This window comes from Crassostrea angulata, chromosome 5 (assembly GCF_025612915.1).
Source record: "Crassostrea angulata isolate pt1a10 chromosome 5, ASM2561291v2, whole genome shotgun sequence".
Lineage (NCBI taxonomy): Eukaryota > Metazoa > Mollusca > Bivalvia > Ostreida > Ostreidae > Magallana > Magallana angulata.
This window is the reverse complement of record NC_069115.1, coordinates 27,639,983-27,657,445: the sequence shown is the minus strand read 5'-3', so window position 1 is coordinate 27,657,445 and position 17,463 is coordinate 27,639,983. Positions and strand designations below refer to the sequence as shown.

The 17,463-nt window shown below is 35.7% G+C and overlaps 1 protein-coding gene and 1 pseudogene across 1 annotated transcript; both read left to right on the top strand.

Moving 5' to 3' along the window:
* Positions 1-2: 2 nt before the first annotated feature.
* LOC128183548 (xaa-Arg dipeptidase-like) lies at positions 3-16,239 on the top strand. The gene is made up of 7 exons (XM_052852602.1): positions 3-122; positions 2,619-3,014; positions 4,609-4,757; positions 12,400-12,542; positions 12,951-13,105; positions 13,816-14,056; positions 15,278-16,239. The coding sequence occupies exons 2-7, from the start codon at positions 2,640-2,642 to the stop codon at positions 15,403-15,405; spliced, it is 1,191 nt and encodes a 396-aa protein (XP_052708562.1). The 5' UTR covers positions 3-122; positions 2,619-2,639; the 3' UTR covers positions 15,406-16,239.
* Positions 7,614-12,296, top strand: LOC128183546 (uncharacterized; annotated as a pseudogene).
* Positions 16,240-17,463: the final 1,224 nt, after the last annotated feature.

Sequence of the window (17,463 nt, the reverse complement as noted above, 5' to 3'; positions counted from 1 at the left end):
GATTCGTCAAAGCGCCATAGCCCGGCGTGAACCCGTCGTTTATTATAATATTATGTTATCGTCTGCTTGCTGTTCCAACTCTTGAAAGAAAGGATTTTCGGCAGGGCTTTTCGGGTAAAAATGTAGGTTGTGTTTACAATTAATTTCTTCAAAGTTTTTTCATCATTAATTATTATCATAGGCCTAAATTGTTGAATGGGAAAATTTCCAAGATATCCCTTTTGACACATTGTCATTTTTCAGCGTTTCAGAGGAAAAATGTGGGAAATTTTTCATACTTTTGAATAAACATCGTTTGAATCCTGAACATGCTGATGTATTATAGTATAATGAATATCGAGATATGAAGCAAAATGTGAATTGAGTAAATTGAGGATATCTTAGGACAGAGTATAGTACACACAGTACAGATGTACATGTATTTGATCAACCTCAAAATTTATTGTGGGAATTATACTGGCGTGTTTCGTGCAACCAGTTTTCGCAAAGTACCATTTCTCGCCAGTGCATTGTTACGTCATTTGATCAACACATTAAATCATATACGAAAAATGACGTAACAATGCACTGGAGAGAAATGGTACTTGGCGAGAACTGGGCGCACGCCAATAGCGCAAGATCACAGTGACATTATAGAACCATTTTAACAAGAGCTTGCACTATGGGTAGTTGTGTCGAACATCAATGTGACGTAGACCTGTCTATTTTACCACTGGTTACTCAGCCCTGTCTCTTTGAAATCTACAAGATTTGTCTGGCTTTTGAGCTAAGACTACGCAGTCGGTGCATATATAATTTTGCTTGAAATCGCGTCATTTTTAACTTGTTTTGACCCCAAAAATAGATAGCTATGCCCTATTGAAAGTCCAAGGTCTTGTTAAAATGGTTCTATGTTAAAATATATATGGAAATCATTTGTTTATGTATTTCGACTCGATACGAAGGAATGGAAGCATGTAAAAAGTCACTTGAGTCACACCAAAGCTTGTGCAATACTCAAAACGTGTCTTTAAACCTCTAGGAACTGTGAATTACAAGTGAAATGTCAACCACTTTTGGCATAGTACTACTGGAGCTATACTCTTTTAGAGAGCATTATGGGATGCTGCCCAAAAAGAACTCTTGATAAATCTGTAGGTTTAGCTCGTTTTTTTTCCAGTGCACTGGTTCTTAGGGCTGGCTTTGCTAGCTACTGGTGTGCGACCAGTTCTTGTCAAGGACCATTTCTCGCCTGTGCATCGTTATGTCATTTTTAACCGGGTTTTCCAACTGAAAAATCCAGTTAATGGTGAAAATGGCGGGCGGGCGGGCGGGCGGGCGGCTGCCAAAAGGGTACCTTCATTGTACGGATAACTCCTCCTACAGTTTTCAAGATAGGAAGTTGTTCTTTTGCATATCAATTGTACATATATCAGAGGTGTGCATATTGCTAGGATTTTGATTTCTGATAATTTATCGAAAAAATACCAGCTTTTGAACTTAGTCATTTTTTGGCAAAATATTGCATATAGAGTACCCTCAGTGTAGGGATAACTCCTCCTACAGTTTTCAAGATAGGAAGTTGTTCTTTTGCAGATCAATTGTACATATATCAGAGGTGTGCATATTGCTAGGATTTTGATTTCTGATAATTTATTGAAAAAATACCAGCTTTTGAACTTAGTCATTTTTTGGCAAAATATTGCATATAGGGTACCCTTATTGTACGGATAACTCCTCCTACAGTTTCCAAGATAGGAAGTTGTTCTTTTGCAGATCAATTGTACATATATTAGAGGTGTGCATATTGCTAGGATTTTGATTTCTGATAATTTATGAAAAAAATACCAGCTTTTGAACTTAGTCATTTTTTGGCAAAATGTTGCATACAGGGTACTCCATTTCACTGGATACGGGTTGACATGGATTATGGATACAGTTCACATTAAAGAAAACCCGGTTTGCTGTCACATTGACAGCTTTTCACTTGTTGGTATATAATTTTATGTGTTGATAAAATAATGTAACAATGCACTGGCATGAAATGGTACAGTACTCGGCGAGAACTGGTTGCACGCCAGTTTAATTTTATGTGTTCAACTTGATAAAATGACATAACAATGCACTGGCAAAAAATGGTACTTGGCGAGAACTGACTGCACCCCAGTAGCATAAAACAATAGACTAAATTTGAAATGCAAAGAACATTAACTGAGATGACAACATGAATGCTTAACAGAGGTCCTAGTCAAACTTTTATATTTTGTTATTCTTATACAAAATGGAATCATTGATATTTGTTGGCGCTTTATTTGGGTACTCCTTATCCATGAATATTTGGACATCCGCAACGAATTATAAATCAATCTTCATTTACTACACAAATAGCTACCTAGCTGCAATAATGTAGCCCTCTCCCGATTTTTTTTTCTCCAGTAAACATCAGATATAAAAATCGGAGAGGGCTACATTATTGCAGCTAGCTACGCACAAATTTACCTCCCAAAGTCTTTTAAGAACCTTTAAAAATTTAACAATCAACAAAAAACTGCCCTCAACCCCTCCCCCCCCCCCCCCCCCCCCGAAAAAAAAAGTTTTCCTTATCATCACCGATCATATTTTTTATGTTTTGTTTTCAGTGAAGGGATCAATTTCCAAAAATGGATGCACAGAAGTTACGTGATGTAGCATGTGCAGAAATTGACAAAAACGCAGAAGATTTGGCGGCACTCAGCAATGTACTCTGGACCAACCCAGAGCTAGCCCTAGAGGAATTTATAGCACACGATGCACTAACAACATTCTTAGACAAGCAAGACTTTGATAAAGTAGAGAAAAACTTTGTGTTGCCAACAGGATTCCGCGCTGTATTTGGGGACAAAAGTAAGGGCCCCCATGTGGCTATTATGAGTGAATTTGATGCCCTACCTGACATAGGGCATGCTTGTGGACATAATCTCATTGCTGAGGTGGGCGTGGCAGCCGCTCTCGGGGTCAAGGCTGCACTCAAATCTGTGGATGTGCCATTTGGACAGGTAGGACTTGGAAAAGCATTGCCAGTAAACCAACTTTTATTTGTGAGCCAGAAATTTTTGCGAGGTTTGCAAGAGCCAAGTTCTTCTTTTGTAAGATTTTATTAATGATTTTAATTGTGAGAATTAGTCATCGCGAACCAATTTATCACCACTTAAGTGCTAAATAATATCATCACAAATAAAAGTTGGTTTTAATTCAAGTTATGGTAATTCTTCAGTTTGATTACCTTTGATTTGAACTGATTTAAAACCAGGTCTTTTGTTACATATATTTACTAAAACTTTAAACAAACGTAATGCTTTTACTTCCCAAAAGAACCATGGTAAGTATCCAAAACGTTCCTTATTGCATAATATTTGCATATCCATTGTTCTTTCCCACTGTAAGTCCATACGGAGGAACTGCAATTATTTTTCTATAATCGCAATTGCTCTGTCTGTATACTAAGACGTCATATAGGTGTGACGTCATATACTTTTTCCATGATGTTATAGATTTAAACCACTATATGATACATGTACATCATGTGTTTTTCTCCAACTCCATCAAATTGATGTATTTGATTAAAATATGTCTTATATTAACATTTTAAAGGAATTACTGTTATAACATATCATTGATTCTGTTAACAAATCTATGTGAATTAAAAAGACACATTACAGTCTGAATGTTTATTTTTGATGCAAAAGCTAAATGTCAAGGTCTAGGCTAATACAGGTTATATGCGAGTGATAAAATGCAAATATAAGTAATAAACAACGATTATTTAGTGAACATGGCGTTATGAATAGCAACTGCTCTGCTGGCATATTTTCCATGATGCGCTAGTGCGCATCATGGAATATGCCAACAGAGCAATTGCTATTCATATCGCCATGTTCACTAAATAACATTGATTATTTCTTAAATATTCTCATGTAATTAAATAGCTGTACAAGTTTTTCGATGTTAAAGGTTGGTATTACATCTACTAAGATGTTACACTGAAAATTTTCAAGAAATATCGTCATAACGCCTTGTGTTAGGATTTAGGCATGTCTGTCTTAATTAGTACTTCATTGCTCCCTTATATGTGTCTGAGCTTGTCAATGTGAAAATTTTTTTTAGGTTGGAGAATGTTACCATGCTTACCGTCTTGCAATGCACTGTCACACCATACTGAGAATTCAGATCTAGCCCCATGCAATGTTTTACTTTTTCCAAAACTCAAAAAATTCCTATTTCAGAAGGTCTTTGTTAGTTAGTGTCTCAGAGGTTTACCTAATCAGTGTTCTGTGACAAATTTCAGAAATGGATTCAGAGATTAAAATTATGTTTATTAATAAGCCGCAGAGAATTCTTTGAGTGGATGTAATGTAAATTCATTCCACTATTTGAGTCAAATGCTGGAATTGAAATATCATGGAATACCCATTATATATCGAACAACCTCTTATACTATAGTATACAGGGTATGTATATAACGTGACGTTGTTTTTAACAAACAGCTTAATTGTTGTGATCACTGATCAGTCTTCCTCTCTCCTTTCCTATCTCTCTCTCTCTTTCTTTTTTGTCTCCATTTTGGTGATAGAAATTTTTTTGTTTGTGTAGGTGAGTTTACTGGGGACCCCTGCAGAGGAGGAGCATGGGGGAAAGATTGACTTCATCAAAGCGGGCGTGTTCAAGGATGTGGATGCTGCCATGATGGCCCACCCTGCCCAGTATGAGGTGCTCCGACCAAACTATGTGGCCATCTCCGAGTAAGACATCTCTCAACTTTTAGCTTTGGTCAAATTAATTTGTTTTTAGGTCACCTGAGTCACTTATTGCCTTCCATTTTTGCCAGCGTTATATGTCATTCATCAGTTTTAAATTTTCAAACATTTTTAGCTTCATCTTTTCTTTTGGCATATATATATCATCTGTGGGTGAAGGGAAGCAAAAATTTGGAAATTTATGGCCCCTGCCCCCCTGGGATGGGTTAAAACCATCAAAATTAATGTGATCTTTAAAAGTTCTTCTCTTTACTCCTGGACATCAAGCAGTCAAACTGCTGGCATGATTCTTTTAAGCATTGAGCTCTAATTGCCCCAGGGTCAGGGGTTCTTGTGCTAGCTAGGGTGGGGCTCTGATGATTATGTTGTAAAAATGCATTAAAGGGGAAGGAAACTAAAATTATGTTGTACAATAAATCAATTAATTATCATCCACTATAATTGTTAATTGATTTATTTTCATTAAAAACCCCAGAACAATGAATAAATCAAGAAAATCGATCGCTTAATTTAAATTTCCCGCCGCCATGGGGGCTTCCATTGAACTTTAATCTATGACGTCACACCATCTATTCCGGTTCGTCTTATCAACATAACATCATGATATTCGCTCTAAATGACAAGTTCTGGAAAATTTGAAACAATATTGATTTGAGACTGTTCTTTTACCTTTGCAAACTACAAACTAACATCAAATGGAGCATGTTTGTTGAAATCTAAAAGCGGAGGTTAGTGTCGGAGAAATCTCCGCGTAAATGTGGAAATTGTCAACAGATGCCAAGTATCATAGAAAATGTCTGCCGTCGTTAGTTCGACATGGTAATTCCGACTTTAAAGAATGAATTTTAAACATCCCGATTACAATTTTAACATTTATTTAGTTAGCGAAGAACTTGACTACGAATAAAAAATTTAATCGAGGTCGTTTTCAACTTTGAATGATAGCAGATTAACAGCTGTCATTTACTTATGAAAATGCATATATTTCTGCATACAATGATACATGTATTTATTCTTTAGATTGACGTGTAAACTCAAACATTATCAATTTTGTTAAGTCGATTATTTGAGTAACAGAAAGGCATAAACCAGCGTTAATTATATTCAGAGCACTGTGTACATTCATTTGTATATGTAAACCAAACCGGAATAGATGGTGTGACGTCAAAATAATTAATTTGTTTGGTTTTTAATACAAAAGAGGCAGAGTTCTACATCATGTCAGCCTCCAGTAAATACGATTTTTCCAACTTCAAACGTTCATTAAAGCTTAATTACCTATTTTATTTTCAAAACAGCATGACCACATGTGATAATTTACACCACTTTATTAAAATAAATAAATTATGTTTTTGACTTTCCTTCCCCTTTAAATCTTTGAAAATAATCTCCTTTGCTCCTGAATATTAAGCAAATGAACTATAAGTACATGCATAGTTATGATGAAGAGTGCCTCTTCCAAAATTGTGAATTTCATGGCCCCTTGGTCAAGGGTTCTAGTGTTATTGTTTTTGTAAATGCATGTAATTAAAAAATAGAAATCTTGTCTTGAAAAATTGTGCAAACACCAAAATCCCTGATCCAGAGGCCATTAAAATCAAAACTTCGGATGAGGCCTTTTCCGAAGTTATGATTTTAATGGCCTCTGGATCAGGGATTTTGGTGTTTGCACAATTTTTCAAGACAAGATTTTTATTTCTTATTATTATCCACTGCACTATAAGGCTAAAAGAATTTCATTAACCCTGTAATTATAATGGCCATGGATATGCATTACAAAGGCCACATTGCAGTTACTCAGGTGACAGATAAGGCCCACAGGCCTCTTGTTTCTGTAAAATAATTTGTTGAAGTCATAATTTCTGCCATCATCTGTTGTGCAGACAAACTAATTATATATGTAAAAATACATGTACAAGAATCATACTCCTATTTATATGTATTAGGTTTTATTGGTAGAACATGTATGGATGTACCGTATGAACTTAATCACATGTAAGTTAAAAATGCATAATACGAGTATGTTTTCTGTCGGCACTTCATGTATTTATGATGTAGAATACTAGCTGTTACAGTTTTAACTTACTTTGACATCCTATTGAATTATGAATCTTGTAGTTATTAGGTTTAAACCACACTGACAGGCAATTGTCATTATATTTGTTTCTGCAATAAAGTTTACCCCATAGTACATGTATAATAACATAAGGTATGTGTAACTCAAAATTAAGTGCAGTACCCCTCTTCTGTAAATTCCAACCACTTCTCTCAGTGAAAAACGGCATACAAGTGTTATTCTCTTCTGTGATAATTTAGCTACAATAACAAAGTAACTTGTTTGCCTATATTTCCATCTGTCAGCATAATCAGCATTGAAATGTTTTTCGCTGACTCTGAAAAATGTTACACACCAGGAACCTCTATATACTGGTCTTGGGCATAATGCAGAAATTAAAATCAGGTTTTTTTTTATAGAAAAAATACTTGTTTTTTTGCAGATAAAAGTAAACAAATGCATATGCAAGCATGTTCTTTATATATATACATGTACCAGTAGGTAAGTTATTGTAGAAGGAATGTAGTAAGCACTCTCCCATTGCATTTCATTCAAAAGCAAAAAGGATTGCAATTGATTCAAAGAGCGGGTACTCCACAGAATTTGGAGTTAGATACATGCATCCTGTATCATATTATACTGCATCAATAATTTTAAAACAGAAACAAGCCCCCTGTCGTTTAAACCTAGTATGAAAAGATTCAAGTCAGAATATCTTAACATGTTGATTAATACTGCAGGAGTGCAGGAAAAAATGGTATTATAATAATGATTGTTAATAATTAATATTTTCCGCGGTACGGAGATTAGCGGAAAATAATTGTCTTGTTGATTCGAGTAGAAAATTGTATCCAATGAAATTCATAGTTACGAGTCACGTGGTGACGAGTGTATGATTGGTGTTCGAATAGCACGAGAAATCAGTTCTAGCCCGTCTTCTTACAAAGACGCATCAATCATGGACGAATACGGGGATGCCGGTATAAGTTCCGAGGTTCAGCAAATAATTAGCTCCGAAGTTAAAAAAGCAGTGGAATCGTCCCAAAATCAAATTTTAAGCAGCATGAAGACTCTGATAGACAGCAATTTCAAGAATTTTCAATCGTCTATGGAAACAACACAGAAGGAACTCTCGTCATCGCAGTTAGCGAAAATAGAGGAGAACATTTTTGGCAGTTATAAGTTTAAACGTCATGGAAACGAAGCGCAGTACCGGGGAAACGCACAGGTCATCACTAAGCTGAGGGAAGCAGACGCCAGTTTGGACAGCGCCAACCTTGGCGTTGAAAACATAAACACCGCCCGGACAAAGATTGGTGAAGGTATTGAACTTTTGAATGAGAGACAGAAATTGATAAAAATAGCTGATTCTAGTCCTTTAGGGTGGAAGGTAGTAGCTGAATACCAAGCTAATCCCATCGCTGACGATTCTGACGATGAAAAAAGAATAAACAAGGCGCAAAATAAAGCAGAAAAAAAAGGACAAACAACAAAAGGCACAGCGGAAACCAACAAACGACTATTCAAGGCCACACCCATACAAGAAAGACAACTCTAGGTCACCTACGGTCAAGCCAGGGACGTGCTATCGATGCGGGTTTAAAGGTCACTGGGCGAGAGACTGTAGAAGGAAGCTCAACGATTCGGCAGAGATAAGTATTGTTACATGTAATACATTCAGAAATTCAGATAACAATTCAGTTTCAGAACAAAACTATTCGAATTCACGCCTGTCGACGTCGGTCACGGACGAGTGCACTACTAACAAGGTAAGCCCTGTCGGGCATTTAAATAGCCGTTTATCAAGGTGGGTTGAAACAGGTGTGGACAATTACATTAGAGATATAATTTCTCATGGATATAAAATTCCTTTTAAAACAATTCCAGAAAGTGTCGAATTAAAAAACAATAGATCCTCATTAGAAAATGTAGAATTTGTTTCGTCAGAAATCGAGTCTTTGTTGGCAAAAAATTGCATTTCAGAGGTGAGTACTAAGCCAAGTGTGGTCAATCCGCTTACTGTTGCATATAACAGATCAGGTAAGCCTAGGTTAGTCCTAGACTGTAGACATGTGAATTTTCATTTGCATAAATATAGGTATAGATATGAGGACGCTGAAGTAGCGAGAGACGTGTTTGATATCGGTGATTTTGTTTTCACATTTGATCTTAAGTCAGCATACCATCATATTTCTATATTTGCAGAACACAGGCAGTATCTAGGCTTTAGCTGGAATATCAATGGTCGGCAAAAGTACTATGTATTCAATGTTCTGCCTTTTGGTTTATCTACAGCTGGTTACATTTTTTCAAAAGTTACTAGGCATTTTGTTAAGTACATGAGGTCCAATAATGTCAAAATTGTCATGTATTTGGATGACGGTTTGGGAGGCAGTTCTTCACAGTCGGACGCTTTTAGAGTCAGTTGTTTTGTCAGGGATGAGTTACAAAAGTTTGGATTTTTGTTAGCTCATGAAAAATGTCAGTGGTTTCCGTCTCAAAACGTGAATTGGTTAGGTTTAGAATGGGATTTTCAGAATGGTTTTGTCAGGGTGTCTCGGGAGAGGATAAGTAGGACAATGTCTTTAGTAAATGATATTTTGATCAAATCAAAGCGTTCAAATATGTTTTGTGTTAGACTTATTGCATGTCTGACGGGTCAGATCATAAGTATGAAAGCTGTTTTTGGAAATGTAGTCCGGATTATGACTAGATTTTTATATTTTTGTGTAGAGACGAGGGCTAGTTGGAATAGCAAAGTATTGTTGTCAGAAAATGCAATTCAGGAAGTTTTGTTTTGGTCAGAAAGCATAAAGTCATTGAACTGTAGCGGTGCATTGTTTAGAAACATTGATTTATCAGAAACGAGAGATTTTGAATTATTCAGTGACGCATCAGATGTAGGTTATGGGGGTTATATTAACCCAACAGTTCAGCGTTCAGACAAGAGCTCCTCACAGCAGGGTGGGGATATAGTCCTACAGAAGGACAGAGTTACTGTGTCTGGTTCTTGGAGCCAGAAGGAATGCAATAAGAGTTCTACTTGGCGAGAATTAGAATCAGTTCATAGAATAATAAACACGCATTCAGATGACTTAAAAGGTTTGTCTCTGGTTGTTTACAGTGACAACAAAAATGTGTCTCATATTTTAGAGGTTGGCAGTAAGAAAGAGAATTTGCAATTAATTGCTTCTGATATTTTTCAGTCATGTAGTTACAACAAAATTACATTGATTCCAAAATGGATCCCGAGATCGGAAAATCAAGAAGCTGATTTGATCAGTAGGCAGACTGATAGAGATGATTGGGGTATTAGAATTTCAGTGTACAATTATTTGTGTGAAAAGTATGGTCAGCATGACATTGACGCGTTTGCAACGCATTACAATACAAAGTGTTCAGTATTTTACTCAAAATCTTGGTGTCCTGGTACTAGCGGCATTGACGCATTTAATTTTTCATGGACGGGATCAAATATGTGGCTTGTCCCTCCACCAGTGTTTATTTCAAAAACAATCAAAAAATGTTTGTCAGAAAAAGTGGTAGGGACACTAGTTGTTCCTAGGTGGATTTCAGCTCCTTTTTGGCCTTTGTTACAAAACTGTTCAAGTATTTCAGATTCGTTAGTTTTGCAAAGAACTCATATAATAGAAAAGGGAAGATATAAAAAGGGGGTATTTTGTAATGATCCCCTTCAGTTTGACATGGTCGTTTTCAGATTTAATCATTAGATTATTTTATTTTGACAGACATCGGGATACGACAAAAAATAATTGATGACGTAGCCAGAAGCGGAGCCGGAAATAACGACATTTTGAACGATTTGGCATACAAGATGTCCGACTATATTCTTCAGGGGAAGAGTTTTAACACAACGAAATCTTACCATAGTAGTTTTAAAAGATGGAAAAATTTCATTCAAAAAGAAGGATTTGAGTGTTTACCCGCACAACCTGTTCACGTCGCATTGTATATTACACAATTATTGGATCAAGGTTCATCTTCTCATGTGGTCAATCACGCAATCTATTCTTTAAAGTGGGCTCACGAATTACATGGATTTGCCGATCCTACCAGCAATTCTTATGTCAAGTGTCTACAGGAGGCGGCCAAGCGCATCGCAACTCCCAAAATAACCAGAAAGGACCCTGTCTCATCTGATATATTGATTCGTTTGTGCAATTTATATATCGAATCTACGGATGTGCTGATCGTAAGAGACTTGGCCATGATTTTGTTGAGTTTTGCCGCTTTTTTGCGTTATGACGAATTAAGTAGCCTAAAATGTTGTGACGTAAAATTTGTTGATGATTATTTATGTGTGTACATTAATAAAAGTAAAACTGACCAATACCGGCAAGGAAACGAGGTGTTGGTCGCAAATGGTTCCACAAGTGCTTGTCCTGTGAAAATGTTGCAAAAATATGTTATGTTGGCAGATATTAATTTGTTATCTTCAGAATTTTTATTTAAGCCAGTTTTCAGATCACATGGTATTGCAAAGTTGATATATAAAAACAAAAAGATTAGTTACACTACTGCAAGGGAAAACATTATTTCCAGGCTCAAAGAGGTCAGTTCTGGTTTAAATTTAGGTTTACATTCGCTTCGATCAGGCGGAGCTACAGCTGCAGTCGGTTCAAATGTAAACGAAAGGTGTATTAAAAGACACGGGCGCTGGAAGTGCGATTCTAGTAAGGACATGTATGTTGTAGATCAGTTAGAAAACCGATTGGCAGTTTCCAGAAAATTGGGGTTATGATTATCATAAAGTTTTTCACATTTTGGTTTTGAATTTATTATCAAATGTATGTTATATTTTGTTTTTTCCCTGATTCATTTCGTCGCCTCACCCTAACTTTGGTGTTTTTCTATGCATTCTGGGCTAGTCGGCAAATATATATTTGCTTGTCATTTTTGTAAGAATAGATAAGACTTAATATTTTCCGCGGTACGGAGATTAGCGGAAAATAATTGTCTTGTTGATTCGAGTAGAAAATTGTATCCAATGAAATTCATAGTTACGAGTCACGTGGTGACGAGTGTATGATTGGTGTTCGAATAGCACGAGAAATCAGTTCTAGCCCGTCTTCTTACAAAGACGCATCAAATTTACATCAATAAAAAATTGTTATTTTTTATTTTTTATTATACTATAATTTAGAAGCTTAAAAATTTTCATATTTTTGTTGTAAAGTCCCTGCACTACCCTTGAGACGGCGCGCATTTGCGACTTTGACATGGTTTGGGACACAGGTTTCCAGAGATTTTTCTATTTAATAGTTTTTTATTTCTGGTTTTTTCTGGCCGGTCACGTCGTCGATGAAAGGTTCAAATATTTGTTTAAAAAAGGGTGAGGCAGTGATTTTTTATATTACAGTATATGTACATGATACAATTTTGTATTGTTCAGCTTGAAATAAACTTCCGGCTCCCCCGTATGCATTCTGGGCTAGTCGGCAAATATATATTTGCTTGTCATTTTTGTAAGAATAGATAAGACTGCTATTATGTTGAAGATGTTTAATATTCCATGGTGTCATTGTTATAAAAAGTTATCCCCCTTTACAGAATCATCATTGACTTCATAGGTGTAGAGGCTCACGCGGCGGAGTTTCCCTGGGAAGGAGTTAATGCCCTTGATGCAGCCATCTTGTGCTACAACAACGTCTCCTGTATGAGGCAGCAGCTTGATCCGGGCTGGATGATTCATGGTACAGTGTGTGCTGCCTTTTGTTTTTCATCCCTTACTAATACATATGCTTTGAATTACTGTAGAAGCACATATTTTCGCTGTTTTTAAACGAAATAAGATTTCATTGGCATTTAATTTCATCATATCGTAATCTCTTTGTATTCATTAAAACTTCCCAATGGGTTAAAACTTCGTCATGGAATTAATTTCGTTGATTTTTACTGCCAACGAAAATAACGAAATTAAATCCTCAACGAATATTTCAGCTTCTACAGTAGTTTACTGTTCAACTGTTTTGCATACATATATTCAAATGTTTTCACCTCAAAATGTAAAATCAAGTGATGGTGATAGCAGTATGAGGCTGTTTTTTTTGTTATGTTGAGTATTCCTGATTAGATTATTTTACTGTGTTTATGTTGAGCAGGCATTGTGACTGACGGAGGAGCCAGGCCTAACATCATCCCCCGGCGGGCCTCGCTGGAGTACTACATCCGCACACCCAAAAACCGCGACCTCAAGAAGCTAGAGAGGAAACTCAGAAACTGTATTCAGGGGGCTGCACTAGCCACTAACTGTGAGGTACGTAATATATGGACAGGTAAATTATGCAGTAACGAATTGTGAGATACGTAATATTTTTACAGGTAAAGTATACAAATATGCTGGTAACTGTGAGATATGTAATATTTGGAAAGGTGGAGTATACAAATAATGAACTGTGAGGTTTGTAATATATGGACCGGTAAAGTAAGTATACAAAAAACAAAGTATGGGGTATATACATGGACAGGTAAAGTTTACAAATCAAGGAGGTAGAAACGTGTATAGTGACAGGATATAAGATGATGCTTGTAAATTTCTTACTTAGAATGGCAAAGTCAACTGTGTACAAGTACTATTACTGGCAAACTCAATCTTACCGCATGCATATACATGTACCATTATGATTAAATGAAGGTATTTGATTTTAATGAAAAGGCAGAATTTATTTTAGCTTGTGGGAATTGCAAGCTGATAATTATTCATGAAATGTTTTAAATTTGTCTTGCATGTAGATGTAAATTTCAATACTGGTACCATTTAAAATGATTTATTAAATTGCCTTAAACATTTGATAGTTAATAGGAATTCAAAAATGGCTTTTCCCAATATAGGCTGATAAATCCCTGCACACAGTGTATTATTGAGGATTATAAAGAATAAAATGCTCTACATTGCTAAACATTGTAACTGAAATCAATGGTAGCATAGCTAGCACAATCACAGTTATTTATTTTCATGTTTTACAGGTGCAGGTCAAAGTGAGGTCATCGTTCCTGAACCTGCTGTCCAACGAGACGATGATCAAGAAGTACGAGGAGTACACCACACAGCTGGGGACGGAGGTGGACACGGATGAGACGCACCAGGCCCTGGGGGGTGGATCCACAGATATGGGGAACGTGTCGTACGAGGTCCCCAGCATTCACCCAGACTTTGCCATCGGATCTGATTGTAACACACACACCAAAGAGTTTACACCAGCTGCAGGTAATACGGGATGTTAAGAATATACTTTGTTTTGGGTTTACCTGCTTTCGTATCTCTTAACTTTTATTTCAGTTTCTCTGTCTTCTATGCTCCCCACCCCTTTGAATAAATTAAGGGTCAAATCGTTTTGAACCTGTCAGTTGGTCAGAATATCTTTTGGTTTGTTTCACTAGTGTTGTTAAAGCAATATCTTTTATGGTACCTTTTCAATTTGCTGAACATACGTAAGATTTGATATACAGGTATCACTAACTTGGGTCATTGGGTCAATGTTAAAGGGTCACACCATCTGGAATTAGGAGATTATTGAATATGCTCTATTTTTTGGAAAACCTTTGCTAAAATAGACTTGATACTAGGTATTCTGGAACTTCATAGGAGATTATCCCTATTGATTTTTGATGTAGGACACAAAATAAAGGGACAAAAAATGGCAGGCACTGTTGTTATATATTGAGCATCTTGCTTACTTGAACTGGGGACTCCTCTAGATTGTTACTCAAAAGGCAAAGGCAAAGTCCTAGTCAATCTACAGAATTTTACAGTTCATTTAAACAGTTTTACATGTACCTACATGGGTTGCTACTGATGTAAAAAGTTTACAGATTGTAGTCATTGGTGCATTGTATTTAGTAATGGTTGTAATTATTGGTGTTGTATTTAGTAATGGTTGTAATTATTGGTGTTGTATTTAGTAATGGTTGTAATTATTGGTGTGTTGTATTAAGTATGATCCAGCTAGGTTATTATTTAATGTGTTGCATTGTTTGTAAGGTATAAATATAAGAATGCTGTATTTTGCCATGGCTGTAATTTTTGGCATTGTATTTGGTTTAGATATAGTTATTGGTGTGTTGTATTTGGTTGAAGTTGATTTGGCCTTAACAAATATCCATAATTATTGACATTGTATTTGGCCTGATTTGTCTTTGATGCAAAGACCAATCCACACTTTATAAGAGTTATGTCCCTTGGCCACCTTAATGGAAAAAACCTGTAGATTTCTCATAGCATTTGTAGTTTAGAGGTTCATCATTTAACGTTAAAAATCTGCTTCAGAACTGTAATGTGTTTTGATTGATTGATAGGTTGTAACCATTGACTGGTTTTATTTTGCCCAGGTTTTATATGTTGGTGTGTAATATTTGGATTATTTCATAATAAGTAATTTTGTGTTAGTCTATGTTGTAATTTTTGTTGCTTTTATTCTCTTTGGTAAAGGTTCAAAGGAGGCGCAGATCTACACAATAAGAGCGGCCAAGTCACTGGCCATGCTGTGCATTGACATCATGACGGACAAAGACTTCCTGGATAAGATCAAGCAGGAGTTTGAAGAGGAGTCGCAGTGACGAAAACAGTGCCATAGAAATATTACAGTTGTAAAATTTTCCCTCCACCTCAACCAAGCAAGCATTTTGTTCTTTATTTACCTCAACCAAGGAAGCATTGTTTTTACTACATGTATTATTTTTAATAGCAAATAATCTGTGTCCAATATTCTCTCCAAAAATAAATAGAGAGCATACATTTTTTGCTTGGTCCATGGGTCAAGTATTGCAACTTTAACTTGCAAGTTGAGGACTATTTTCTGTCCTTTAAGAGGGACTACATTGATGAATAGCCAGTCCTGTAGCCATTAAATGGCGGTAGTATCCACAACAATTCATTCTGCCAAGTATTTAATGTAATATCATCAACATTGGATGTGTTTCAAGATCCTTTATTACAGGAATTAAGACACAGTCAAACTCCTGAACTTGAGATACAAGTGTTTTTTTTGGCTTGGTAGGTTTTTTATTCTTTGTAATGGGGATGTTTGATTAAAAAAAAAAACCAAAATTTTGAAATGGGTATAAAATGACTGAACAAAAATAAAAATACCAGTCTGAGAGTTTCTGCTTTAATGAAAGTCATGATAATGAAAATGTCGCGGTAATCGAAATAATTGACACAAATACACATTTCTTCACATTTTCAGAGGGAAAAAGTTGTAAACACTCCTTTCTCTGTATATTTCATTTTTTATGAGGAAATTATCAATTAATGTGGGTTTTTTTTCGTTGGTTTGTTTGTTTTTTCTTAATTCGATGCTTTGGCTGTGTAACATTTAGTTTTGACTAAGGTGAAAAATTGTGATAATGATGTGAAATTGAAAAGTATTTATAAATCTTGTTGTAAGAGTGTCAAGTCATTTTTTTTATCAACAATTACGTGTTGATCCAATATGCCCCGCTGAATTTAAAGATTTATTTTGAAATTACATAGTTGGTTATTTGTAAACATTAAGAATCATTATAATTATAAGATACTGGTATATTGCTAATTTTATTCAAACCAGTGTTAAAATCTTATAAAACGGCAGATAACTTCGTAATGCTTCCAATTCAGAGTGAGAAAAAAATATCATGTAACCCTTGCTGGACACTGAAAGGTTTAACTTTTGCTTCATATTTTTTAAAACAACGTGGTATAATTATGGCAAAAAAAAATTACTTCTGCACTTGAAGTATGGATAAAGATGAATTTTAAAGATTCGTTTTCTGTCTATTTTTGAAAACCAGAAAATTAAAAACAAAACAAACACAGAAATGTGTTTAAAGTTTGTTTTGCAAACTAGTATGGATTTTTCGTTGAGTTGGCAAGAATTTGTAATCGCACAAAACCATCACACAGTATGGCATTCACGCACATCGTTGTTTGAAGCTGACGGTTCCACAAACGCCACAGCGGTATTGGAACTCATGACTTGCAGATTCGTGGTTAACGCTCTAATCCATTGCGCTACGCGGTTGGGTAATAATTTGGGAAAGAAAAAAATTACAGATTTTATTGTTTCTTTCGATAGGTAGTTTGTTTGAATGTGAAGGTGTCCCGTGCCACATTTAAAGCAGGCTGGATTGTCAACATATTAACCTTCAGTTCCTATAAAATTTAAAATATGATTTGTCTAGCTAGAAACTATTTTCTAGTGAAGAGAAAATGTATACATTTTATATAACTTTTAAATTTGGGGTTTTCCTATATTTTCATAATTATAGAACTCTTATTCTAAAGGAGATCAATATAATCTAAAAATGGACACGGCCGTCGATCCCTCTTAAAAGCAGATCGGATAAGACGCGTTTACATGCCACGTGACTTGATTCAAAATCCTCACAAATTGAGCGATTGCTTAGTGATCACAAATGGAATCCGTTGATGATACATGTGCAACTTACAAATAATGTATTTGAATTAATGAAGATTATTGGTATAATTATATTTACATCTCCCAAGTATTTTCCCCTCTATTTCTTACGGAAACTTATAGTTAATTCATAGCTCTATAGAAACGGCCAGACTAAAATCTACAGGCCCCATTTATCGATTGGTCGAAATCTACAGCGGCTGAAACTGACAAGAAAATG

Bases quoted from the DNA above. Each gene is read 5' to 3' on its own strand.
- LOC128183548 (XM_052852602.1), top strand. From the start codon at position 2,640: ATGGATGCACAGAAGTTACGTGATGTAGCATGTGCAGAAATTGACAAA. The intron at 3,015-4,608 runs GTAGGACTTGGA...TTGTTTGTGTAG, and splicing joins TGGATGTGCCATTTGGACAG to GTGAGTTTACTGGGGACCCC. The intron at 14,057-15,277 runs GTAATACGGGAT...TCTTTGGTAAAG, and splicing joins AGAGTTTACACCAGCTGCAG to GTTCAAAGGAGGCGCAGATC.